Genomic DNA, 27,013 nt, shown 5'->3' on the forward strand with positions numbered 1-27,013 from the left:
GCCCTACTAGACGGGCCCCACAATTCATTTATACCCAAGACACTTTATTTAAAAAAAATCAGCTTCTTGGAAAAAGTCATATCTATCTACTTCGTAAATGTGAACCCCGTTCCTATAAAGCACACTCCACTGTTATAACCCTATCTGGTTAGAGGAAGGACGACATGCTGTCTGCAGTACTAAAGAAATAGAATGTAATGGATACCACACTGCTATTTTTCTGACATCTCAGTTCAGCCACAAACTAGAATATGGAATTTTGCTGTTCTTAAATAATGTTGTGGGTGAAGGAATCAAGGCCTCAAACTTTTCATCCACCAGCACAGTTCAAATTCACTTGATAGACTCACTCTGGTATTGGACAACTGGCACTTGACTTTGGCACTTTTGAAACTATTACCCCTAGACAGTATCCAAGATGCTGCTCAAGGCAAAGTTTATAACCTGGAAGAAACTAACATTGACAAAAACAAGCCCCCACATGTATATTAGCCTATCGCCTTTGACATGTTCCCTTTCTTCCTTTACTAGATGTTCTGTGTATTTGGCAACAATGTAAATCTTTCATACAATATGTGACACTGTGGCCAGAAAGGGTTAAGCATCCTGCAGGATAAATGACCTAAACTGAACCTTTAGAGACATGTTAGAAAAGTATGTAAATATTCATTAGGGCCACTCTATGTCAGATAGGCTAGAACTCTGAAATGCAAACCTGTATTGTTAGACATTAGAGGTGATACTAATTGTATGTGTTTACTTATATCTTATTAGAGGTTAACAATGTAACCAAATGGTTCCCGTCTATGCTGTATTCTGTTAATTCAGAGATCAAATGGAGATCTTAACATTCAAATGATCTGTAAACATAGCAATATCACTGCATTCATCTCTCTTTGAAGGATATAACAAATCGTCCATTAATATTGGAAAACGGGCAATTGCTTTATGTTAATCCATGTAGCTAATTACCAGTGATGCTTAGGAAACAAGTCTACTTCTAAGTCTCTATGATTGTCTATTGTTCTCCTAAGGACTCCATGCTGTGAAGAGAAGGCCTGAAACTTATGAAGATGTCTCGGGTCCTGATCCTTTTTATGTCAGATATGCTTGATGCTTTATGCAGAGAATCTTGAGTCATAAGACAGATCTCCAGTCCCACCTGGATCGCCCTGAATATGAACACTGGACTAATTCTGAACTACCATGCTCACAATCTCTAGTATAAAACTAATCTCAGAATGGTACTCATGTCTGTATGTATGCTGATCTTTTAACCTGAGGCAGCCAACTTGAGCCTAAGAAGGAGCCAGAATTTACCAGTGTACATTGCCAAAGAGCCAAACTAATATGTCAGCAGCCTCCCATCAGCTTCCCCCCACTCCAACCTGCAGCGCCTCCTGCCCGCTGGCAGCCCCACCAATCAGTGCCTCCTGCTCCCTCCCCACACCTCCCGACCACCGCGATCAGGTGTTACGCAGTGTGCAGGAGGCTCTGGTTGGGAAGGGGAGAGCGAGGGCATGGCAAGCTCAGGGGAAGGGGTGGAGTGCGGGGAGGGACTGGGGCAGAGCAGGGGGTTGAGTACTGAGCACTCCCCAACACATTGGAAAGTTAGCACCTATAGCTCCAGCCCCAGAGTCAGTGCCTATGCAAGGAGTTGCATATTAACTTATGAAGAGCCACATGTGGCTCTGGAGCCATAGGTTGCCCCCGCTGTTTTAATAAATTTTAGTTTAGTTAATAAGGATTGGCTGTAAGCGTGTATTTGGGGAAGATCTGGAATATTCATTAACCTGAGAGGTAATGTGTCTGATCTTATGGGATTGGTAGAACTTTCTTATATGATTAATAAGATTTTCAGTAATCCCCATCATATTTGACTTAGGTATCTCAGTGGAGGCCACAGGCTGGGTTACTTTAAAGCAGTGTTTCCCCAACTTCGGACGCCACCTGTGTAGGGAAAGCCCTTGTCAGGCCAGGCCGGTTTATTTACCTGCCTCGTCCGCAGGTCGGTCGATCGCGGCTCCCACTGGCTGCGGTTCGTTGCTCCGGGCCAATGGGAGAAGCTGGAAGCGGCACAGGCCGAGGGATCTACCAGCCGCCACTTCCAGCAGCTCCCATGGAGCAGCGAACCGCGGCCAGTGGGAGCTGCGATCGGCCGGACCTGCGAACGCGACAGATAAACAAACCGGCCTGGCCCACCAGGGGCTTTCACTACACAAGCAGTGTCCCAAGTTTGGGAAACACTGCTTTAAGGGAACTGTGTTGTTGGTTTCTGGGTAACCAGTGAGGTATTATAAAAGCTGTTTTGTGCTGGCTTGGTAAATCTAAGTTTTGGAATATCCACCAGCTTTGGGGATTGCCTGCCCCATTCTTTGCAGTTTGCCCAAACTGAGCAACCTCAGTGTGGCTCCCCTGAGATCCCGGTCACACAATATATCTTTAAATACTTACAGGAGTCCGCATAAATATTCTGTATTTCATTAGTTAGAAGTTTGGTGAAGCAAGAAACTAGAACATCTTTCACCAACAGATCTTTAATTATTGCTCATAATTTTCCCTTCCCACAAAAGACAGGCCCTGGCTGCCAAATGACCTTGATTTCCTGGTTAATTTTTATGCAAGGTTTACAATAAGATTTTGTGTTCTCTGATTAAACTGACTTCATTTGACTTTCTTCTAAAAAGAGAAAAAGCTGTGGACACAATTAATGATTATTAAATAATTTGGCATATAGATTATTTTTTTTTTGTATTTTTGGTTTTTTCTCTGGCACTAAAATTGCAGGACTTGTTGAATTTCTTAATTTAAAAAAACTGAACAAACATAACTTACTAGTATGTTATATGAAGGTTTTTATGAAGCTCCCACATTTCACCAACCATAGTTTAAATTTCAAGTTGTAATATGAATTGTTTTTATCTTGGAGTGGTTGAGATCCCTAAGATTGTAACAATATCATTATTCTGTAATCTGACTGTGAATTGTTATCAGATAATTGCCACTTGTTTGGGAAGAGCTATATAAGTCCCATCTCCATCATTCCTGAGAAATAGTCACCCCAAACTTACAGTACTCAACACCCCTCCTGTATTCACTAAGTATCTCACGATAGGTTAGTATGCAGAGGTCTTACCAAATTCTCCACCAGAAATGGAGAAATCTCTTTCCAGGAGTGTCCATTTCTGAATATGCTGAACACTGGCAGTGGACTTCATGTTGACTCTGTCGATTCCTTCTTGAATGGCCTGGTAAACAGCCTGATCTCTGGTTGCCACAATCTCTGACACTGTAGTGGCTTTGCTGCCAATTTTCTGGCAGAATTCTCTGGCTTGCTCAGTCAGATTGTCAGTAGGATCGGATGTATCTGGGTCCAGAGTACTCTACAATATGAAGTGACAGAGTTTCAGTATTAATGGCTTGCTCCTATAGGGCACTAAGTGTCCTCAATCCCTGCTCAAATCAGCAGGATTTGAGGGCAGCTCAGAATATCAAAATTTAAGTGAAACAGTGCAAACTGCAGTCCTAAGTCTACAACATGGGACCATTTGTAGACTGTTGCTAGATAAGATATTTTGACAATTTGGCCACATAATGCGAACATGCTGGCTAATATGTGATCGTCATATACGTGATGTGATCACATTTGAAACATGTCAAAATATTTAACATAGAAAAATCTCTCTATATACTCTGAATAAGTTACCACTGTGGGTATGTCTACACTGCATTAAAAGTCCTAGCCTGGGTCACCTGACTTGGGCTTGCAGGGCTCAGGCTGCTGGGCTATGAAACTTCAGTCTAGACATATGGGCTTGGGCTGGAGCCCAGCTTTGACACCCTGTGAGGGAGAGGGAGTTGCATGCCCTGGGCTTCAGCCCAAGCCCAAACCTATTTTTAATCCCTGCAGCCCAAGCCCTGCTGCCCAAGTCAGCTGATCTAGGCTCTCAGACTGGGTGCTGTGAGGTTTTTAATCACACTGTAGACATATCCTGTGTTTTTCCAAATCAATTGCATTGTTATGTCAAGAAATGTATTCAAGATACTATTTACAAAAATGGATTACTGAAAATTGTATAATTCTGTTTGATCTCTCAAGATAGGGCTGCTGTTTAAAATTAGAAAAAAAATTTTTTACAATTGGTGGTGGGGAGGAATCAGTGACAGAGATAATAAATGTAAAGGGTGACTAATGCTGGGACACCTGAGACAAGAAGTATTACATAATAACATACAGGGCCCTTGTTTTCATTCTGTTACTATAATATTTGCATTTTAACAAAGGATGATCTTTCAGCTGGGCTTCATCCTATAGGTCAGCTATTCATAATCTTGTTCCTAAATTCATTCTTAGATTTCTTCCCAAAAGGAACAAATAGGTGGAAAATAGGGTCTGTTAGAACGCAAACATTCTCTGTCTTAAGCATAAATTGTAATGAGCAAACATGGCCAAAAAAGCCTCTTGTGTAAGTAGCTATGAAACTGTGTTGCCTTTTGTTTTGTATGTATTGAGACTTTAAACTTCTAAGGCCTCTGCCTGTCCAGAGTGACAACAGGCAGTATGGAAAAGGCAAATGCTGTACTCTCTGATGGAGACTTCACTTCTGCTCTTTCAGGTTTTTCTTAATGAAAGTGAATTTGAATTTTAGACTGAAAGTAAGTCTTTTTTGTTTATGGAAGAATATTAGAAATGAATGTGAAGTATTTCTTCTGCTATACCGCATAAGGGTTAAATCCTGCTTGCTCACAGCAAATCTACCCATGTCAGTAAAGCCAGCACACTTAGCTCTGTAATTTGAACATTTTTCCCAATGTGGAACCCCCCCCCCCGCCACACACACACACCCACACACACACACACACACACACACACACACACACACGGTTTAATATATCAGGAGTTTAGTGGGGTGTGATTTTGTCGAAATCAACAGTAAAAGTAGTTTACCTTTAAGGTCAGTAATATTGATAAGAACTTCTTTTGATCTCCAATCAACATAGCATTGCTAACAATGGGCAGTTCCTTTTTGACCTCATCTTCAATTGGGATTGGAGGCACATTTTCACCTCCAGCTGTAATAATTAACTCTAGGCATGAAAAGAAACTTATTAGTTGAATTCAAATAATTTCCTCACAACTGTCTAAGTGGTGGGCCAAACCATTTACCACATTCCTGCTAATAGAAGATACCAGGAATACCAATAGCTTTTAAAGAGAACAATACTTGTTTAGATGTGAAAATTAACCTTCCTGAAAGACAGATATATCCTTTGCAATATCTCTAGAGGGCTCTCTGGCTCTCTTTCTCTCTCTCTCTAATAAACACAAACACACACTATTGTGTATACAAAGCAAAACCCTTTATGCCAGACTTGATTAACTGGAGATTAATTATGACTCTCAAGGTGTTACAGATAACCTGGGATTTTCAGCAGTTAAGCTCCCTTCAGTGCTATCTGGCATTCATTCTCTTTGTGCTCTAGTGTTGGTGAGCTGCGAAAATAAAGCCCTTTTACAACTGGCACCATAATAAAAAGCAACCTTAAAACGACCAAGAGGGGGCAGGCCAACACAAGCAAGCACATGGAGAGGGATCTTCAGAAGAAGCAGATTGTACAGAACAGCCAGGGAATAATTGAGGCAGTCCAGAGTAGGGCTGGATGAATAATAGATTTCTTGGTTTGCAACCAATTAAATAAATAATAATTAATAATTGTTTAGGGTAAAATGAACAATTAATTTTTTTGAAATTTTCAGTGAATCAAGAAGTCAAAATGTCATTCCACTCTGATATTTCATTTCTTTCAAAATCAAAATGACTTGTTTTGTTTTTGACCACTTAAAAATGTTTTAATTAGTTTTATTTGAAAAGCAAAGGACATTTTAAAGTGAAGAGTCATTTCAAATTAAAAAAAAAAAAGATTTAAAACAGTCTGTGACATGGCCAGAAAGGGTTAAGTAGCTTGCAGGCTAAATGACCCAGGGTCAACCTTTAGAGACATGTTAGATAGGCTAGAATTTTGAAATGCAAACCTGTATTGTTAGAAAATTAGAGGTGAGACTAATTGTATGTGTTTACTTATATCTTGTTAGATGTTAGCCATGTAAACAGACAGTTCCTGTCTATCACTATAGCTATTGATTCAGTGATCAAAAGGGAATATTAACATTTAGATGAATCTTGGGTGAAATAATGTCATTGTCTATATGTCTCTTTAAAGTTTGTGGTAAAATGTATATGAGCTGTTTAATGGATAAATTACCTTATGTTAATCCATGTAGTTGATTACATGATGTTTGGGAAACAGAAGGTTACATTAAAAGCCTATTGTTCACCCAGGATTGTATGGTGAAGAAGATGCTAGAAAACGGTTTAAAAGACTCTTGGGACCTGATCCTTTCATCTCAAATCTGCTTAATGCTTTATGCAGGGGAAGCTTGAGTAATAAGACTGAGATCTCCAGTCCTTCTGGATCACCCTAAATATGAACACTGGATTATACCTATGGACTAATTCTGAAAAAACTCTGCAACTACAAAGCTCACCATCTCTACTATGAATCTGATCTTAGAACTGTACTCATGTCTGTATGTATACTGATCTTTTAACTAATATTCTCTCACTTTTCTTTTTAAATAAATTTTAGTTTAGTTAATAAGAATTGGCTGTAAACATGTATTTGGATAAGATCTGAAATATTCCTTAACCTGGGAGATAATGTATCCGATCTTTTGGGATTGGTAGAACTTTCTTATATGATGAATAAGATTTTCAGTAATCATCACATTTGACCTGGGTGTCTGGATGGAGGCCTAAGGCTGGGTTGCTTTAAGGTAACTGTGTTTTGGCTTCTGAGTAACCTCTAAGATATTATAGAAACTATTTGAGGCTAGCCTGGTGGATCTAAGTACTGGAATGACCACCAACTTTGGGATTGTCTGCTCCATTCTTTACAGTTTGCCCTAATTAAGTAACCTCAGTGTGGATCCCCTGGGATTCCAGTCACATAGTTTATAAATGTTTTGCTTTTTCAGAATTTGGGGGTGGGGGAGGTTGACCAAAACAATTTGTCAAATTTGACAAAATTCACAGAATGTTTGTGTTGCAAATCTGTATTCTAAATAGAAAACAAAGTTTTGACTGAAAAATTGCACTGAGCTCTAGTCCAGAGGACCAGCTCTAATCCAGAGCAGGGGCGGCTCCAGGCCCCAGCACGCCAAGCACGTGCTTGGGGTGGCATGCCACAGGGAGCGCTCTGCCGGTCGCCAGGAGGGCAGCAGGCAGGCTTCCTTCGGCGGCATGCCTGCGGAGGGTCCTCTGGTCCCGCGGTTCCGGTGGACCTCCTGCAGGCGTGCCTGCGGAGGGTCCACCGGTCCCACCGCTCCACCGAAGCCTTAGGACCAGCAGACCCTCCGCAGGCAAGCCTGCAGGAGGTCCACCGGAGCCGCGGGACCAGCGACCGGCAGAGTGCCCCCTGCGGCATGATGCCGTGCTTGGGGCGGCGAAATTTCTAGAGCCGCCCCTGGTCCAGAGGAGGGTGGTGCTTGCCTTCACAGCATGTGTAAAAATAACTTTAAAAATACCAAACAAGTGCAACATTCTTGTGCTATTTTGCTGATTCCTCTTGATAAGGAAGGAGTGTACATTTTTATTTGAATATCTGTCAATTAAAGTAAAATTCTTTGACTATTACAATTCTTAATACATTGCACCATCCTGTAAGCAAACTACGAGTGCTCCACTGCATTAAACTTGTGTCCTCTGCCTGTACCTAAAATAAATTATGTTCTTTTAAATATATTAAGAAATAATGTACTCAGTACAGAACAGTGCAGACAAATGGACTTCTGTGTATTATTGTAACTGAAAGTCATACATTAAGGGACCTGACCCTGGAAATACTTATATGGAAGTACTCAACTTACGTACTTCTGTCATGGTATAATCCCCTACTCTGAACCTTAGCATCCAAAAGATGGGGTACCAGCATGAATTCCTCTAAGCTCAATTACCAGCTTAGAACCTGTAGCGCTGCCACCAACCAGGAATTCCAGTGCCTGGTACACTCTGGTCCCCACAAAACCTTGCCCAGGGACCCCCAAGACCCAGACCCTCTGGATCTTAACACAAGGAAAGTAAACCCTTTCCTTCACCATTGCCTCTCCCAGGCTACCCCTCCCTGGGTTACCCTGGAAGATCACTGTGACTCAAACTCCTTGAATCTTGGAACAGAGAGGAAAATCCACCTTCCCGCCTCCTTCTCTCTCCCCGTCCCAGACTCTCCCTGAGAGAGAAAGTGATCCTAACACAGAGAGAAAATAACCTTTCTCTCCTCCTTCCCTCCTTTCTCCCCACCAATTCCCTGCTGGCTCCAGACCCAGTCCCCTGGGGTCTCACCAGAATAAAAAAACAATCAGGTTCTTAAACAAGAAAAGCTTTTAATTAAAGAGAGAAAAACAGTAAAAATTATCTTTGTAAATTTAAGATGGAATATGTTACAGAGTCTTTCAGCTATAGACACCGGGAATACCCTCCCAGCCTAAGTATACAAGTACAAATAAAAATCCTTTCAGCAAAATACAAATTTGAACTCCTTCCAGCCAAATACACATTTGCAAATAAAGAAAACAAACATAAGGCTAACTCGCCTTATCTATCTACTACTCACTATTCTGGACATATAAGAGACTGTATCAAAGAGATTGGAGAGAAACCTGGTTGCACATCTGGTCCCTCTGAGCCCCCAGAGTGAACAACAACCAAACACTAACAGCACACACAAAAACTTCCCTTCCTCAAGATTTGAAAGTATCCTGTCCCCTGACTGGTCCTCTGGTCAAGTGACAGCCAGGCTCACTGAACTTCTTAACCCTTTACAGTCAAAAGAGACATGAAGTACTTCTGTTCTATTAACCCTTAACTATCTGTTTATGAAAACTTCCATTTAAGTCAATGGTACTATTGCTGCATGTGAAGCTAAGCAAGTAAGTATTTGCTGAATCAGTTTCTTAGTTGCCAGTAACATATTCAGTATGAACTAAAAGAACGAGGAGTACTTGTGACACCTTTGAGACTAACAAATTTCTTTGAGCATAAGCTTTCATGGGCTAAAACCCACTTCATCAGATGCTTAACTAAGAGGCTTCTTGTCTGTATTTTAATTTGGTTCCTTGCCAGAATCTGTGGTATTGAATACAATAAGATGATAGAGACTTGACTAACTGTTTCAGTGGAATTATGTTTTTCTAGATTATCAGAATTTGCATATTGAGTAGATATTAAGTGTGGCATACAGATGAGTCTAAGAAGGAAACAGAGGAAATGAGATGGAAAACTGATGTGTCTTATTTCTTACAAGAAACACTAGATTGTCTGACTCGTGTGCTGTGTTATGGTAAAACTACCATTTGGCAGTGAGTTGTGAGATAGGGAGAAAGTAGAATAGAGAGGAGAAAGAGGTTACCTCTGATGTTCAATGTTTACTTTTAAACTTATTGCTCCTTACGCATCCTCTCTGAGATATCCGATACTTCATGGATCAGCATTTCTTTCAAACTCCCTAACCACGATAATCTGTTGTCTTAGTGTTTTAACACTCTCTGATACAAAAATAGTTCATCTTTATTAAGTTTTTTAAAAATTTGAATGGGGGAAAGCTTAACAAAGGTAGCACAATTCAATAGCTTAGTACCTGATCCCATTTGTTACTGAGCTTTATTCAATTCAGTGGCACTTGAGGGAACTTAGGGGAAATTGTTACTCACAGGTTTGGGTCCTAACTTCACTAGTGTTCAGCAACAGCTTTGGACACTATAGGGTCTATGATATACTTTCCCTGCCCATATGTATTTTATATACAATAGCCGTCGACTAAATCCACATAAATTGGCACAGTCAATACTGCACAATTATTTTCCTGGATAATATGATGTGTGTACAGAAATATTTTATGAAGTACAATTTATATTTCTAGGATGAGAGATTACACTAGGCTTTATCATATCTTAAATGTATGACTACCCTTCCACAAATCAGATGTTGATCTAAACTTTAGAGATTTCCTCCTCCTCCTCCTCAACTTTTCACTCAACTTTTCCAAACCCACCAGAGCGCCTGTAATTTTATGACTGCTTCTGCCCCACCCGCAATGAGGTTTCATTAAGGGGGTTGTCTTATCTAGCTGTCTCTGATATGCGACTATTCACATTTTAAGAGCCACTCTGGCTCAGAGATATCACAAAATAGCATAATTTGTCCCTCTCATCCTTGATGCATTGAAAGTCCTGTCAGAACTCATGAAAACTGAAGACACCAGCCAGACCTGCTGAGATGGATGTCAGCAAACGGAGGAGATCTGTTTAAGACTCAAGGAGAGATGGGGGGTAGGGGGATTTATCTGAACTTCCAACATATTTTAAATGGTTTAGACTTGGGTTTGAAGTTTGCATGGAAATTCAGGCAGTATTTATTTTATCCAAACTGGCTCACTTAGCCTTAATTTATCTTTAATTTACAGTATTTATTTATGTTTTAAATGGCACTCCCATCACTGAAGATATAAGTGCAATGCAAACATTACGATAATTGAACTGGGCCACTTTGTTAAAGAATAACAACGGGGGGAAAGGAAAAGTAACCAGAAAAGGAAAAGGCAGAGAATTAAGGGAGACCAAAATGATCACATTCAGTGCAGGCTAATTATAGCATCTAATAAAGCCCACCAGGACTGACTGCACATGGTAATGTTATCCTGTTACAAATTCACCAGGAAGTACAGCTACTTCCCTCATGATTCATCTTGTCTTCTGGGGTTACAGTTACTCATTACACAAGATAGTTTAGGAAGCATCTGAACTCTGACAAACTTTCACCCATCTGAGCACATATCTTGGAAGAGAGCGTCCAGGCAAACAAATTACCAAAACCTTCCCATGGCTACATTTCAAGCAAAATATTGTCACCAGACCCAACTATTCTTCTTTGTTTTAACTTATCCTTCTACCCTCAAAAATTAGAAGAATATTGTTCAAATGGTCTGGAAATGCAGAGCTTACAGCCATCTCAGATGTCCAGCTCCCACATGGCAGTAAGAGTGCAATGAGTTTTCCTATTTCACTAGGCACCCTCTTCTAGCATGTAGCCCCATGATTCATAACTTAATACAAAACATAGTGATTGTCTAACATTATTGTCTGAATATTTTGATCAGTAAGTCAAAGAATTTAGCAAGATTCAAATCGGGATTGAACATTTACATGGATAACAAAATATCCAGAATTATTGTTAATGCTAACAAAATGAATATTGGAAGGGAGATTGTTAGTGTCACAGACCTAAGCAGCTTTTGCCCTGGCCTCCATGTTCAGGAAACGAGCATGCACGTACTCTCAAGCGAGAAACATTTCCGAAAGTTACCGTTGGGGTTAGGCAAATTTTGTGGTCAGCCATTTCCAGGAACCCCCCCCCCCAAGGGTGGTAACGAGGCACCTGTAAATCTCCTAATTAGGAGAAACCTGGCCAAAAAACTGAACACATCATTACCCTTATAAATTGCCCACCGTGCAAGGGTGGGCAGGGAGAAAACGCAAAAAGCTGTACCTGTAACCGAGCCTGATCAACTCGAAGTCTCCCTCGGCTACGTGTTCTCAGAAGCCTACCCGTCTGCTGGTGATGATGAAACTTTTGTGGTTTGTGTGTGTGAGTATGCCTAACTGCTGATTTTGTTACTTCTGCTATTTTTGCTAGCTAACTGAGCCTGTAATCATGTTGTAAGCCGGAGTCTCACGGCAAGCTTTAGTTGTCTTATTGCATTTTGTTTTTATTTAGATGAGTAATTGCATTTATGCTTAATAATAGCACCAATAGCACCCTTACTAACCCTTGGAAGGACCTGAATAACTACTGGGACCTAGAGCGGTACCAGGGTCAGCTTCTGTTTGTAATTGCAGTATTTTTGTTATTTGTTCTGGTATTATATTGTAAGCCCAAGTTGTAACTAGTATTAAGTTGTTCCTCATCCTCACTTGTGACCCATTCAATAAACCCTCAATTTTAACCCCACGACTGATTGTTTGCGTTATCCCCACTGCTACCTTCGGAGCACTTGTCACCCCTCCTGAGGACATCCAGTGATCGAACCTCCGCCCTATCCCAACGCTCATTACCCGGTAGATAACGGGCATCTTGTGACCATATCAGTGGAGCGAGGGGCGAGAGTAATCGGTAATCAACAGAGATGAAACTTCATGTTGCAATGAGTAAGCCAATCTCTAAAGATGAGACCTTCCTGGGAGCAGATTCTCTCATATCTACTTTTTGTGAGGTTTCCGCTAAAGCACTTGGTGCTGCAGTTGGAGGCACTAAACCAGGTGGACCACAAGCCTGATCCAATAAGGCATTCCTATGTGCTTATCTGTTGTATGACTGAACAACACTGAATAGTTACTTTAAAATGTTGGGAGGAGACTGCTTTTTACCTTTAATTCTTCCAGTAACATAGAGGAAGCCGTCCTTGTCTAATCTTCCCAAGTCTCCAGAATGCAACCACCCATCATCATCAATGGCTTCTTTTGTTTTATCCTCCATATTTAAATAACCCATGAAAACAGTTCTTCCCCAGAAACAAATTTCTCCATTGCCATCTGCATCCTCATTCACTAGTTTTACTTTGCAGCCAGGAACTGCTTTGCCACAGCTACAAGGGAACAAGAAAAAAAAGATTCATATGGAATGCTAGAAAAGCCAGATAAATTATAGAGCGAACCTTTACAATAGCTCCTCTCTAAAACCTTGAGAAGGTATAAACAAACACATTTCCATCATTGTTAGAAAGTTATGGGCCAGAATCTCAGCTGATGTAAAGCAGCAGTGTAAGTGGAGTTCTGCACATTTACATCAGCTGAGGATTTTGCCCTGTGTTGCTACTTAAGTGGACTTTTTGTTTCTTTTGGAGGATTAAAACACTTCTCTGTTTGAAATTTCACATTTGCACATTATTCCCTCCTAAATAGGCCAGCCCTTCGGTTTAATAGTTGTGCTCTGCACAGCATGCAAGAGACTGGGTTTGACTGACACCCTGGGCCAAAGTGCAGTGGAAGCAACATGCTCAGATTCTGGCATGAAGTCTATCTTGAGCTGGAACACAGAGCCTTGAAGATGGGGAAGCAAAGAAAAGACCAAAGAGAACCTACATCTCCCAAGTCTCAGTCCAGCACTATATCCACTGGACAACACTACTTCTCAAATTCAAGGCTCAATGGACACTGTATCAAGATGAATCTAAATTTTACAGCAAAGCAACCTGGAAATACTGTAGCAGCTTTTCATACATTAAAAATAGAGTATTTTACTGAATTGCATATATATTTGATATTCAGTTCATTCTGTCTTTTCCCAATTTTCTGTTTTCAATTTGTTGCAGATTTATGTAGTAAAAATGCATAAATATGTGGCAGAAATTGACAAGGGTGAAACTAGAAGTTTTAGCAGCTGGGTCCAGTGCAATAAGGGCTTTTGCCACCTAAGTAGATGTGGAAGGCAACTTGGGACTGTGGGATAAGAGCACATTGACGTTTCTGTCAAAATGATCAGCAATGAAACAGTTAACAGTCTCAGTGTTGGAATTGTGCCTCTTTAAATTAATCAGTAGGAGGGTGAGAATTAATACTCTGGAGAAACTACAGAGTCCTTGATAGTTGTGTGGATATGCATTAGCCAGAGCTATAAATAATTACGAATGCAGACTGAGTATCAGCTCCAGATTTTTTCAGAATTTGCTGATGAACTACATTGTTGCACACAACTTGACTGCACTCATCTCTTCTTGACAGAGGCTAAAGAACATTTCTACTTTGGAATCTGGTATCTGCTAGTAATTTATATATCAAAAGCCTGATTCTGCATTCACTGTACACTCAATTTCTCTTGGGCAACAAAAATGTATAGCAGTGCTGCATTTGGACTGAATCTTTCCTGAAGTCTGATATTCATATGCTAGTGAACATCATATAAAACAGAATATCCAGAATATCACCCCACATTCATTCTAATCTTTCATTTACATTTAGGATAATTGGTTGGTAAAATAAGGTTCTAGGAAGGCGCCTAGTTCACAAATCACTCAGCAGCATAAATCACGCAGGACTCAATTCCATAATCTCGCGTGAAATCTGATCAATCAGGCTTTGCGCAGCTGCCCTGTTCAGGAAGTGGAGGGAAAAATGCAGCCTACTCCAGGCCAGTCTCACCCTTTTCTCTTCCTATATGAGGTTCTTGGCCAACTGAACCTGGGAAGAAAGACCCAGTAGCTTCTTCCACTATCCAGCCCAACACTCTTTTCTGTATCAACATATTCAGGGCTGGTCTGCTCACATCCTGGGCCTGCAACCCCTATGCAATCATTCTACTTAGGTTCCTCAAAGGTTGGGCAAGTGTTTGGAGTGAAGGACGAGTACCACCTATCAAACTTTTGTAAAGCTAGTATAGCAAACCATGTGTTAGCCTTTTAATAATGGGTCTGTTTTAACTTCACAGATGTGTTATTGGGTCTCAACAGTTAAAATTACAGCAATAATAATCATACATGTAACAGAATGATTCAAATCTGCATTAATGCAGGGCTTCTGCAGCATGCAGAGCCTTCTGCCAAGGGGTGAATATCATCCATATAGGATTAAATCTAAGCAGCTTGAAGATTAATAATCATCCACCTGGTGTTACTGCTTTAAACAAGGTTTTCATATTAATATTTATATGAAAGCTAGATAAAATCAATACTGTCTTTGCAAAGGTATTACAGACAGGTAAGCTCATTGTCTGGGTGCACACAGCATTCTGGTTTTTACAAAGAACTCAACAAAGCTGAATGCTGAGGAAGAATCAAGAGCCCTGGTTTAAGCAAGGAGGATACTTGCTAGCCTTATAAAGAGTGTTTCATAGGATGTGGTTTTTATTAGACTGTATTTATTTACACTGTGTATTTATTTACACTGAAATACACAGATTTTGACTCTAAAAGAGAAGACAAAGACTTGGCAAATTCACAGAATAATGTGTAATTCTGTACCATAACTTAATTACCCAGAAACTGCCATAAAAACAAGGAGGTGAAAGAGGGAGTAGGAAAGAAAAACAGTGGGAACAGGAGGCATCATGGGCATTCTCATGTTGACGGGATTGTTTGGTTTCTGCGTGTAAAAGGTTCTGTAAAATTACCTGCAACGTCTGTAAACATATGGCCCAGACATGCAGTGTGGGCCTGTGGTCTCGCTCATCCCATACGCCTGGTACAACGGGATGTTCAGACTCAAGAAGAAATCCAGAGTTTCTGTAGTGAGAGGAGCAGCACCAGAGAAATGCTTCTGACAGTGGGAAAATCCCAGAGCACTGCGGATTTTTGCAAGTACTAAGTAGTCTGCTAATCTTGTTCGAAAGGGCTTCAAGTCACTGCTGAGTGGAAAACACACAGAGAAAGACAGGGGAATTCAGAGGAAATGTAAATAATTTCCAAAACAAACCAACGTTGTGTTTCAATTACATGTTCATCACTTGATTTTGGATGTCTAGGCACATTATTTCCCATTTGTATCATTTACAGGATGTCCTTCCCTGAATGCTAACTCCAAATACCAGGGTTGTTCCAATTTTGCATTCACTGATGAAATGCATTATGGAGATCACTATTTTCACTATTCCTTGATTCTTTACCACTTAAATATGTGCTAATTCCACCAAAATCTATGATCATTAAGATAACAAGAGCCTCGTTGTTTGGGAAATTTGAGAAACCTATCTGGGAAACTGAAAAGTCATACAAGTACATCAGTACAGACATGCAATGCTTTTTGAAATCTCTATGGGCATGTGTACATGCAAAGAAAAACCTGCAGCTGGCCCATGCCATTCAACTCAGGCTCGTGGGACTCAGGCTGAGGGGCTGTTTCATTGCTGCGTTGACTCCAGCTGGAGCCTAAGCTCTGGAATCTTCCCACCCCTTAATTCTAGAGCCTGGGCCCTAGACCCGAAGTCTATCCAGTAATGAAACAGTCCCACAGCTGAGCCCCACGAGCCCAAGTTGGCTGGCATGGGCCAGCTGCGAGTTTTTCTTTGCTGTGTAGATATACCCTACAGGATCTTCTCCTCTGCTGTACATAAATTCATAATCAAGTGCTATCGTGCCTCCGGCCTCTATAAAACTGTTTCTTTTTGGTGGGGGAGTGGAGTGATTAATCCTCAGGGCTCTGTAGATAACATAAAACATTAGGAACAGCCATACTGGGTCAGACTTATGCCAAAAGCAGACTCCCTCAGGGAACTGATGGGCAGGATCCACTGGGAGGCTAATATAAGGGGGAAAGGAGTCCAGGAGAGCTGGCTGTATTTTAAAGAAGCCTTATTGAGGGTGCAGGAACAAACTACCCCGATGCGCAGAAAGAATAGCAGATATGGCAGGTAAGCAGCTTGGCTTAACAGAGAAATCTTCGAAGTGCTTAAAAACAAAAAGGAAGCGTACAAGAAGTAGAAACTTGGACAGATGACTAGGGAGGAGTATAAAAATATTGCTTGAGCATGCAGAGGTATACTCAGGAAGGCCAAAGCACAATTGGAGTTGCACCTAGCAAGGGATGTGAAGGGTAACAAGAAGGGTTTCTACAAGTATATTAGCAACAAAGTAGGGGAGGGATAGCTCAGTGGTTTGTACATTGGTCTGCTAATCCCAAAATTGTGAGTTCAATCCTTGAGTGGGCCACTAAGGGCTCTAAGGCAAAATCAGTACTTAGTTCTGCCTAGTGAAGGCAGGGGGCTGGACTCCATGACCTCTCAGGGTCCCTGCCAGTTCTATGAGATAGGTGTATATCTCCATATATTAATATAAGGTCAGGGAAAGTATGGGACCCTTACTGAATGGGGGAGGCAAACTAGTGACAGATGATGTGGAAAAAGCTGAAGTACTCAATGCTTTTTTTGCCTCAGTTTCACAGTTTCAGTTTCAGACAAGGTCAGTGCCCAGACTGCTGCACTGGGCAGCACAGTATTGGGAGGAGGTAACCAGCCCGCAGTGGTGAAAGAACAGGTTAAGGACTATTTAGAAAAGCTGGACATGCACAAGTCCATGGGGCCAGATCTAATGCATCCAATGGTGCTGAGGGAGTTGGCTGATGTCATTGCAGAGCCATTGGCCATTATCTTTGAAAACTTGTGGTGAGCGGGGGAGGTCCCAGACAACTGGAAAAAGGCAAATATAGTACCTATCTTTAAAAAACGGAAAAAGGAGAATCCAGGAAACTACAGACCGGTCAGCCTCACCTCAGTCCCTGGAAAAATCATGGAGCAAGTCCTCAAGGAATCCATTTGAAGCACCTGGAGGAGAGGAAGGTGGTCAGGTAGAGTCAACATGGATTCACCAAGGCCAAGTCATGCCTGACCAACCTGATTGCCTTCTATGATGAGATAACTGGCTCTGTGGATATGGAGAAAGTGGTGGATGTGATATATCTTGATTTTAGCAAAGCTATTGATAAGGTCTCCCACAGTATTTTTGACAGCAAGTTAAAAAAGTATGGATTAGATTAATGGACTACAAGGTGGATAGAAAGCTGGCTAGATCGTCAGGCTCAATGGGTAGTGATCAAGGGCTCAAGGTCTAGCTGGCAGCTGGTATCAAGTGGAGTGCCCCAGTGGTCTGTCCTGGGGCCTGTTTTGTTCAACATCTTCATAAATGATCTGGATGATGGGATGGATTGCACCCTCAACAAGTTTGCAGATTACACTAAAATGGGGGGAGAGGTAGATATGCGGGAGGGTAGGGATAGGGTCCAGAGTGACCTACACTAATTGGAGGATTGGGCCAAAAGAAATCTGATGAGGTTCAACAACGACAATTGCAGAGTTCTGCAATTAGGACAGAAGAATCTCATGCACTGCTACAGGCTGGGGACCAACTTGCTAAGCGGCAGTTCTGCAGAAAAGGACCTGGGGATTACAGTAGACGAGAAGCTGGATATGAGTCAACAGTGTGCCCTTGTTTTCTAGAAGGCTAATGGCATATTAGGCTGCGTAAGTAGAAGCATTGCCAGCAGATCGAGGGAAGTGATTATTCCCCTCTATTCGACACTGGTGAGGCCACATCTGGAGTATTGCGTCCAGTTCTGGGCCCCCTACTACAGAAAGGATGTGGATAAATTGGAGAGAGTCCAGCGGAGGGCAATAAAAAGATTAGGGGGCTGGGGCACATGACTTATGAGGAGAGGCTGAGGGAACTGGGCTTATTTAGTCTGCAGATGAGAACAGTGATGGGGGATTTGACAGCAACCTTCAACTACTTGAAGGGGGGTTCCAAAGAGGATGGAGCTTGGCTGTTTTCAGTGGTGGCAGACAACAGAACAAAGAGCAATGGTCTCAAGCTGCAGTGGGGGAGGTCTAGGTTGCATATTATGAAACACTATTTCACTAGGATGGTGGTGAAGCACTGGAATGGGTTACTTAGGGAGGTGGTGGAATCTCTATCCTTAGAGGTTTTTAAGGCCTGGCTTGACAAAGCCCTGGCTGGGATGATTTAGTTGGGGTTGGTCCTGCTTTGAGCAGGGGGTTGGACTAGATGACCTCCTGAGGTCTCTTCTGACCCTAATCTTCTGTGAGTCTACGATTCCATCAAGCCCAGTATCCTGTCTTCCAGAGGCAATGAACAGAACAGGCAATCATCAAGTGATTCATCACCTGTCATCTACTCCCAACTTCTGGCAAACAAAGGCTAGGGACACCCAGAGCATAGCATTGCATACCTGACCATTTTGGCCAATGACCATTGATGGACTTATACTCCATGAACTTATCTAATATTTTTTTAAACTGCATTATAGTTTTGGCCTTCAAAACATCACCTGGCAATGAGTTTTAGGATCCTGAAAAATCAGAGAAAATGCATTGATATACTGGGAATGGATGCCAAAGCCTGAAACATGCATGCAACAAAGGTGGAGAAAATCTCCAGTGGAAAACTATAGTAAAGCCCAGAGCAGAACCTTGGATGCAAGACATGGGATAGTTTGTGCCAGACACAAAACCTATCTTTAAAAATCCAGTCAAAACTAGATACCCCAGCAGACACTGAATCCAAGATCAGTTTTACGAGATTCTATTGAACATCTTTTGTCGCCATTGATTTCTACCAAAATATAAAACTACAGTGCTGAATGCAAATTATCAGGCAAAATATCTGTGCTAGTGAGAAAAGAAAGGCAACCCCCCTAAAGTCAGTAGGGCTACTTTGGAATAATTGAGGGCAGATAAAGTTCTTTGGGCATCACTAAAGTAGTGTTTGTTACTAATTATACCTTCCTGAGCAGCTTAGGTTCCTCTCTAAGCTAATGGACATGGCCCATGATAACATTTTCTTTTTCATAAATCCCGACTGAGCACACATGTCCTTTAATTTCTCCATGATTTTCTCCCATACTCGTGGAACTCCCATATGAGATGTTGGCTGTGCTTCTTTCAGTGTATTGACCAAGCTGCCCTGTTAAAATAAGAGAATATATTGTAAAGGTCAGGATTGGTGTTATGGAGGTTTTTTTCTTCCTAATGGATTAAGTCTTGCAGCATTTATATGTATAATATCATTGAAGTCAGAGCCTGTTATTTCAGCTAGATCCCTAGGTGAGCTAGACCAGTGCTTGACACAACTGTGTCTGTACTGGGTGTGTGTGGGAGTGCGCACAGTTGGCTTTACTCCTCCTTTCTATCCCCTCTGTTCCTGCCTATCTGAAACAGCGCTTACACTCCCTCCTGTGCCAGGGGAATCCTCAAGCTGCTGCCTTAAAAAGGGCTCAGGTTCTGGCCATGTTATTTTTTCATTTTATAATGTAATGAACTAACTTTGTGTATAGAGGGTAAGAGACCCACTATTACTACCAGTTACACGAACTCTTCTTTAGCTAAAGGAGGGATGGATAGCTCAGTGGTTTGAGCATTGGCCTGCTAAACCCAGGGCTGTGAATTCAATCCTTGAGGGGGCCATCTGGGACAAAATCAGTACTTGGTCCTGCTAGTGAAGGCAGGGGGTTGGACTCAATGATCTTTCAGGGTTCCTTCCAGTTCTATGGATAGGTATATCTCCATATATTATATTATAAAGTGATAGACAACTGTGATTTTGGAGCTGACGAACCAGAGTTCTAGTCATGGCTCAGGGTTAGGGTAAAATGGGGCCTTTGGCCACTGGAATACTGGGCCTACATCTCCCATTGAATTCACTTTTCCAGAATGGTTACACAAAACTTGCAATTATCTTGTGCATCTCCTTAAAACCAAATGCTCTATTTAGTGCTTCTGCTGGTGAAAAAAATAACTTAAATGTAAATGTAAAGTACTACAGGTACCTTTAAAGCATCTGGCTCAGCAAAATAAACTTGCTCTCCCCACTTGATTCCAGTCCAGAGGTCATATATCTGAGCAGCTATGTGGCTGAGCGGGAGGTAACTGACTATAGTCTCCTGTTGGATTTCTGCTGGTTGCATATCCCCTGCTCTGCTGGCATGTGCTGCCGTCCAGGTTATCTGTTCACATAAATAACAAGATGTTAAATATTATTTTTGTTTTATTTTAATACAATTTAAGCAGCCAGTCCTGGTATATTAATAAACTCTGACTCTGTCTGTATAATACACATGTATTATTAGAAGCGACAAAGAGTCCTGTGGCACCTTATAGACTAACAGATGTTTTGGAGCATAAGCTTTTGTGGGTGAATACTCACTTCGTCAGATGCATGTCATCTGTTTAGATATATCACTACCTCTAATAACATGTAGATTGTCACTCATCTATAAAACCTATTTAGAGCAAATGAACTGCGAGGAATATAATGAAATGGTGGCAGTCTGTTTTTCCCCTGGCAGCACTGTGAGCACTACAGTTCTTGCCTTACATATGCAATTGGTATTGCTGATACAATTAACCTCACCAGAGGGGCCATGGACTGAACAGATAAAGGAACTGAACTACACCTTCATAGGACTGGAAGGGACCTTTATAGGTCATATAGTCCAGTCCCCTGCACTGAGGCAGGACTAACTATTATCTAGACCATCCCTGACAGGTGTTTGTCTAATCTGTTTTTAAAAACCTCCAATGACAGAGAGTCTACAACCTCCCTAGGTAATTTGTTCTTGTGCTTAACTATCCTGAAGATTAGGAAGTTTTTCTTAATACTTAATCTAAATCTTCCTTGCTGCAATTTAAGCACACTACTTTTTATCATGTCCTCAGTGGTTAAGAACAAGTTATCACCCTTCCCTTTATAACAATCTTTTATGTACTTGAAGACTGTTATGTCTCCCCTGTCTTCTCTTTTCCAGACTAAACACACCCAATTTTTTCACTCTCTCCCCGTTGGTCAGATTTTCTAGACTTTTAATCATTTTTGTTATTCTCCTCTGAACTTTCTCCAGTTTGTCCTCATCTTTCCCACAGTGTGGTGCCCAGAACTAGTCACAATATTGCAGCTGAGGCCTTATCAGTGCTGAGTAGAGTAGAAGAATTACTTTTCGTGTCTTGCTTACAACATTCTTGCTAGTACATCCCAGAGTGGTATTTGCTTTTTTGCAACAGTATTACATTGCTGTCTCATATTTAGTATGTGATCCACTATAACCACCAGATCCTTTTCTGCAATATTTCTTTCCAGGCAGTCATTTCCCATTTTGATTATTCATTCCTAAGTGTACTACTTTGCATTTGTCCTTATTGAATTTCACCTGTTTATTTTAGACTATTTCCCCATTTCACTCCTAAAGATGGCCCTTCCCAGTCAGGCTTGAGGTAAACTGGGAGACCCATGAAGGGAAGCTTGCACTGTCCCTGCTCTTGCTGCTGTCCCATAGGCGCCAACTCTATGGATGCTGCACGGCTGGAGCACCCACAGGGAAAAAATAATGGCTGCTGGGGACCCACCGGCAGCCCCCCTATCAGCTCCCCCTCAATCCCCCCAGTGCCTCCTGCCAGGTGGCAGGCCCCACAGATTGGCGCATCCCACTCCCTCCCTACACCGCCTGCCTAACGCAATCAATTGTTTCGCAGCATGCAGGGGGAAATGAGTGAGGATGTGGCACGCTCAAGGGAGGGGGCAGAAGTAGGCAGGAAGAGGCAGGGGTGGAGGGGGGCCAGAAGAGGCGGGATGGGGTGGGGATAGGACCTGGGGCAGAGCTGGGGGTCCAGCATGCCCCAACATTTGAAAAGTTGGTGCCTGTGTGTTGCCCTGCTATTGGTAAAGAGGACTCCAGTGTCCAGGAAGGTCAGTCTGTTACCTTTCATCAGCAAAGCATTTCTAGGATGCAATTTGAAACAAAATAGCAATAAATACTATAGAACAGTGAGTTCACATGACAGAAAGGGGAATTTACCTACACAAAATCATTCAGTATCACCAATGGTATTTAGCATCGGGAATACTAGCCATCGTGTATAGGTTCAGGGAGGCTGACCTAGGTGCAGAAGGCACTATTGGGCAAGTGCTTGTGGAAGAAGAGTACACAGAGGCTTGACAAGATATTTTCTAGATATGTAGCTGCATTACCTGCTTAGCATCCAAAAATCCCTCAACACAGTTATGTTTACACATCAGTTCAGGGTGGGGATGAAGGGGATGAATGTCTGACCCAGCACAGATTTAGAATAAGGGCAGAGGGAAACGTCTTTTGTCTAAAGAAGGCAGCAGCACAGTTACAGGCAAAGGATGTTTTCCACTGTGTTGATCAGCATAAAAATAGCCTGCTTGTGCACAGTAGCCAGAAATAGTTTGACAGCAAAATAGAAACTATACCAGATTCCTTTGAGACAGAAGAACACAGGATTTGCCATACCAGATCAGAGCTTTGGTCCATCATGTCCAGTGTATCCTACTTCCAGATATTGCTCTGCCTACTCCCTACTTTAAGATGAATCGCTCTCAGTATCAGTTCCTGTGCTCCATCAAGAGCAGAAGCTGCAATTCCAGCCAGGTCCTATTATGGGCTACACAAGTGTTCATGCAAGTTCCTTAATCCTTTCCCGCACTGCATAGCCATGTAAGGGCCAACCACATTCTAGCCCATGGTGAGCAGACTTTTGTGTAAAGTCCTTTTTTCAGTGGACTTTTTGCCTCCCTTTGGACTAGAGAGTTGGCTGTTTGCAGCAACATAGACTCAGATTTTGTGAATAAGAGGGCTGTAGAATATACAAAACTTTTGCTATTCTTTACTAAATTGGGAAGAACCAAAATGAATGTAATTGGAAAGGTAATAATGTTACAGATAAAGGGCCAAGTTTAATAAAACCTTGCAAAAGCTTCTAATATCAGGCTGCTGTGACATTGGCTGGCTAAGGTGTATGATTCTTCTGAAGATGATCTTGAGAGGTCATTTGAAGATATTTGTGGTAATAGCATTTTATCACACAATCAACTGCATGAACCCAAAAATGTCACTTATATATTCAGCTATGAGAAGAGCTTGTAGTTTTTCAGAAATATATAGTTTGGATATAGTTTCTTTTGCTATTGTGTCCTTAAAACAGAGTGCCACAGTGCTTGGAGACTCCACCATGATCCCATTTCTTTCCAAAGCACAGAAATAAACACCCTCATGCTTTGAGAATCTTTATCATAAAGCTGTGTCTGGAGTACATACATTGTCATGACTCAGCATGGCTCCTTTTGGCTTCCCAGTTGTTCCAGAAGTGTATACTAGCACACAGCATTGGTTTGGCTTTTGAGAGCTAATAATGTCATTGAGTGTAGCATCTGGTATCTCATTTCCCAACTCCATAAATTCTTGCATCTACAAAATGAAATGGGGAAAAACAATTAAAAGAGTCAGCTAATAGCAAGTGTGGAAATTGCAACATTTTAAGAGTCTGGAAAAAGGACAGAAAAATTAAGATTGGCCTGGTTCTTCTGACCTTTCTTAGGTAAAACTCCCATTCAGGTAAATTGGAATTTTGCCTGTCTGAGGGGTCTAAGCCCAATATAGGACCACAGTTTTGATCTGTATGTCATACAGTCCCTTCTCTACTAGTTATCCCAAAAGTTTGTGAATCAGCACCACTAACATACAGCTATTAGAAGTGGAATGTGCAAAAGCAGTGAAGTTTTATCAATTCTTTTGGTGACTACTTAGAGAATAACATTCCTATTCACTTTTCTAGTCAAGTGGGCTGAAAATGTGATTCAGACCTCACGTTAGAAATGGTTTTGATTCATAAATAAAGTAAATTGTATCACAGCTTATAATTAAAACACCAAGCAAACTGTCCAATTCTGTTGGGTTTCCAATAAATTATTTCTTGTCTATTCTATATGTAAAGCACTTTGAGATTCTACAATGAAAGGCTCTATGTAAATGCTAAGTATTCTTATTATTTAAATGTATGAACAATGGCCTTAGTTCTCCACTGCCTAGGGAAGACAAGCAGATTCAGGAAGCTGGCTGAAGCTCTCTGATTCAGGGCTGTCCAGTCCCTGAACAAGGGAGAACATGAAGGGTTCTAGTCTAACTTATGCTGCAAGCATATGGTCACTTTGTGCAACCCAAAATTGTCTTAGCAGAATGGAGAATCTGGGCCAATATGTTCTATTGATTACTATCAGATATGTCTAGGTAGAATGCATTTATATGGGTCTGAAAGTAACACAAAAACATTAAGATCCCATTATTTCAATGTTAATAGGTGATGGAGTGAGGTAATCACAGCATGTGGGAAAGAGAACCAAAAGGGGTTGTTTTCCCACTGAGACTGGATTATTCATATAATGTTTACACAGCTCTACATGAACAGTGACTGAGGGCAGCACCCCAGTTCTATACCTGGCAAGGAATCTCCCCACTACAGTCTTAGGGCCAAATCTTGGACACTGCACCAAGCCTGTAATCAGCAACTGGGCTATAAGGTGGCGGTGCCAAGGGAGAGTTTACATAGTTGAGAAGAATGGATCCTTCCCCTCAGGATATACTCTGTGATTAATACCTCAGTATTTAACCTTCAGTATTCTTCATGGCAGAGAAGCTGCCCCTCCATGGGAGAGTCTGTCTTGGGATTCCTTTTTAATCACTGACACACCAGTCATGCTCCAAACCCCCACCTGTAAAAGCATGCAGGAGCCCACCACAGAGCACAGTTTCATGCATATAGAGGGTGTGGACCCCTTCATGGTTTCTTCACATCCTGCTCCTTCCCACATAGTGAACTGTATCAATTCCACTGGCAATGTGCAGGCTCGGAATTTATTCCTATATGACCTGACTCTTCATGCTTTGTATTCTTGACCTTCCTCTCTTTCATACCACAAGGCATTAATCTCTGTGCGCCTGTTGCCTAGGCTTTGTTTACTTGAACAGCACCTTCACTAGGATAGTGTTTCCATTCCACAAAGACTGAAGGGTAAAGTCTGCCGTAGCTGCAGCAACTGCTCATTACTGTACGATTATCTCAACTTTCAATATATTACACAAAAACCTTTTCCTATCATCCTGTGTTTTATGTGACTAGATTTGTATCAAAGCTAACAAACAACTATCTCTACCATTGGTGATTCGATCTCTGAGTGTCTCTGTACAGAATACAGACATGGCAACTGCTAATTCTTATCATCACAACTGATGTAAAAATTATCCTCTCGCTGAAAAAAGGTGGCAGATCTGTCACTGGATCAGTAGCATTTTCAGTTACATTTTGTCCTCCACTGTTAGAAAATATAAACCATGTCATTTATCTCTTTCAAAGTTCTCAGACACTTGGAACTCAGTGTGAGTTAATCTCTAATGTTTACTGTTATTTAATAACAAATGTATATGATTAAATAAGATCTTCTTTACACCGCAAATTAATTTTTCTTATTATTGCACTGCATTTTATATAGCACACTCTTGATATCTATGTGCCTTTGTATAGTTAAGTGTTTTATACTATGAAAATCAATACAGAGAGAAGGAACAATGTTGGCATAAATATGTTAAACATTTTCTCCTCACTTCTGTTACTAGCAAAATACTTTCTGTTTTGATATCTGAACCCTTAAGAGATTTGTTTACTATTCACTCTCTACTGAATGCTGTGTATTCTTTCTGCAATTCATTCAGTGTGGGCAATGAAACTAAGCAGGGGATTTCCACTGTTAATTCACAGTCAGTTCCAAGCACCATGCGGATTAGACATGTCACATTAGAAAATTGTCTTCAGTGACATTTTAAAAATAAATAATGAAAATTCTTCTACACAAATTAGGCTTTGTAAAACCCTATTTTTAAACCTAAATTTGGGGCCTATAGCTAACAGTAAGTCTGATCCTTAATCTTGTCCCAAATCTTGCTGTCTAAGTATTGCATGGGCTAAGGAAGACCCTGAATACACTAGAACAAGTGTTTTATTCTTTGCATATGTAATAGTTGCTTGTATTCAACAGTTGCTTGTGGATAGAAATATTTGCTACAAATACAAAGATTAGCAGAATAGGAGGTTCCATAGGACAACAAAATATTGACAATGGATTGTGGGAGCACAAGCATTTTCTAGTTCCCAGATAAAGCATAAAAGACCACAATTCACTAGAGCTGGGCAGACAATCTATTAACAATACAACAACAACAAAAGATCTGCAAGTATAGTCTCACCAGAACTCCGGTAAATATTATGTTAATCCAATCCAGTAACTGAAACAATAACACATGACCAAGCCAGCCAACCAATGCAGCTCTAATTTTGAATATCAACTATGAAACAAACTGCAGAGTAAATGAAATTAATGAAAAATTACACTGAAGTATATTGAAGAGCAAACACATACGAAAACATTGTGATCCTCTGGCAGACATTCCACAGACAGAAAAGAAGGTGAAATACATCAAATGAATGAATTGTTACACTGCTCTAAAATTCACATACCGTATATATATTGGGATGTCTCTCTGGCAAAGAGTCATTGTATAGCACAACTGCTTTCAAGCACGGTAGATGACTCCAGATCTGTTGGGGTTTTAAAATAC

The 27,013-nt window shown here is 41.2% G+C and overlaps 1 protein-coding gene across 4 annotated transcripts in view; it reads right to left on the reverse strand.

Annotated features, from left to right (window-relative positions):
* The window catches only part of ACSBG1 (acyl-CoA synthetase bubblegum family member 1), a 124,213-nt gene that overhangs the window by 4,435 nt on the left and 92,765 nt on the right, over positions 1 to 27,013 (reverse strand). For all 4 annotated transcript variants that reach the window (XM_030576697.1, XM_030576695.1, XM_030576694.1 and 1 more), the window contains 8 exons: positions 26,913 to 26,993; positions 23,663 to 23,812; positions 20,378 to 20,554; positions 19,334 to 19,515; positions 15,216 to 15,449; positions 12,479 to 12,696; positions 4,949 to 5,088; positions 3,137 to 3,383 (listed from right to left, as the gene is read on the reverse strand). In XM_030576697.1, the coding sequence (XP_030432557.1) occupies positions 3,137 to 3,383; positions 4,949 to 5,088; positions 12,479 to 12,696; positions 15,216 to 15,449; positions 19,334 to 19,515; positions 20,378 to 20,554; positions 23,663 to 23,812; positions 26,913 to 26,993 (1,429 nt within the window). The remainder of the gene's footprint in view (positions 1 to 3,136; positions 3,384 to 4,948; positions 5,089 to 12,478; positions 12,697 to 15,215; positions 15,450 to 19,333; positions 19,516 to 20,377; positions 20,555 to 23,662; positions 23,813 to 26,912; positions 26,994 to 27,013) is intronic.

This window comes from Gopherus evgoodei, chromosome 10 (assembly GCF_007399415.2).
Source record: "Gopherus evgoodei ecotype Sinaloan lineage chromosome 10, rGopEvg1_v1.p, whole genome shotgun sequence".
In the NCBI taxonomy this organism is placed as follows: domain Eukaryota; kingdom Metazoa; phylum Chordata; order Testudines; family Testudinidae; genus Gopherus; species Gopherus evgoodei.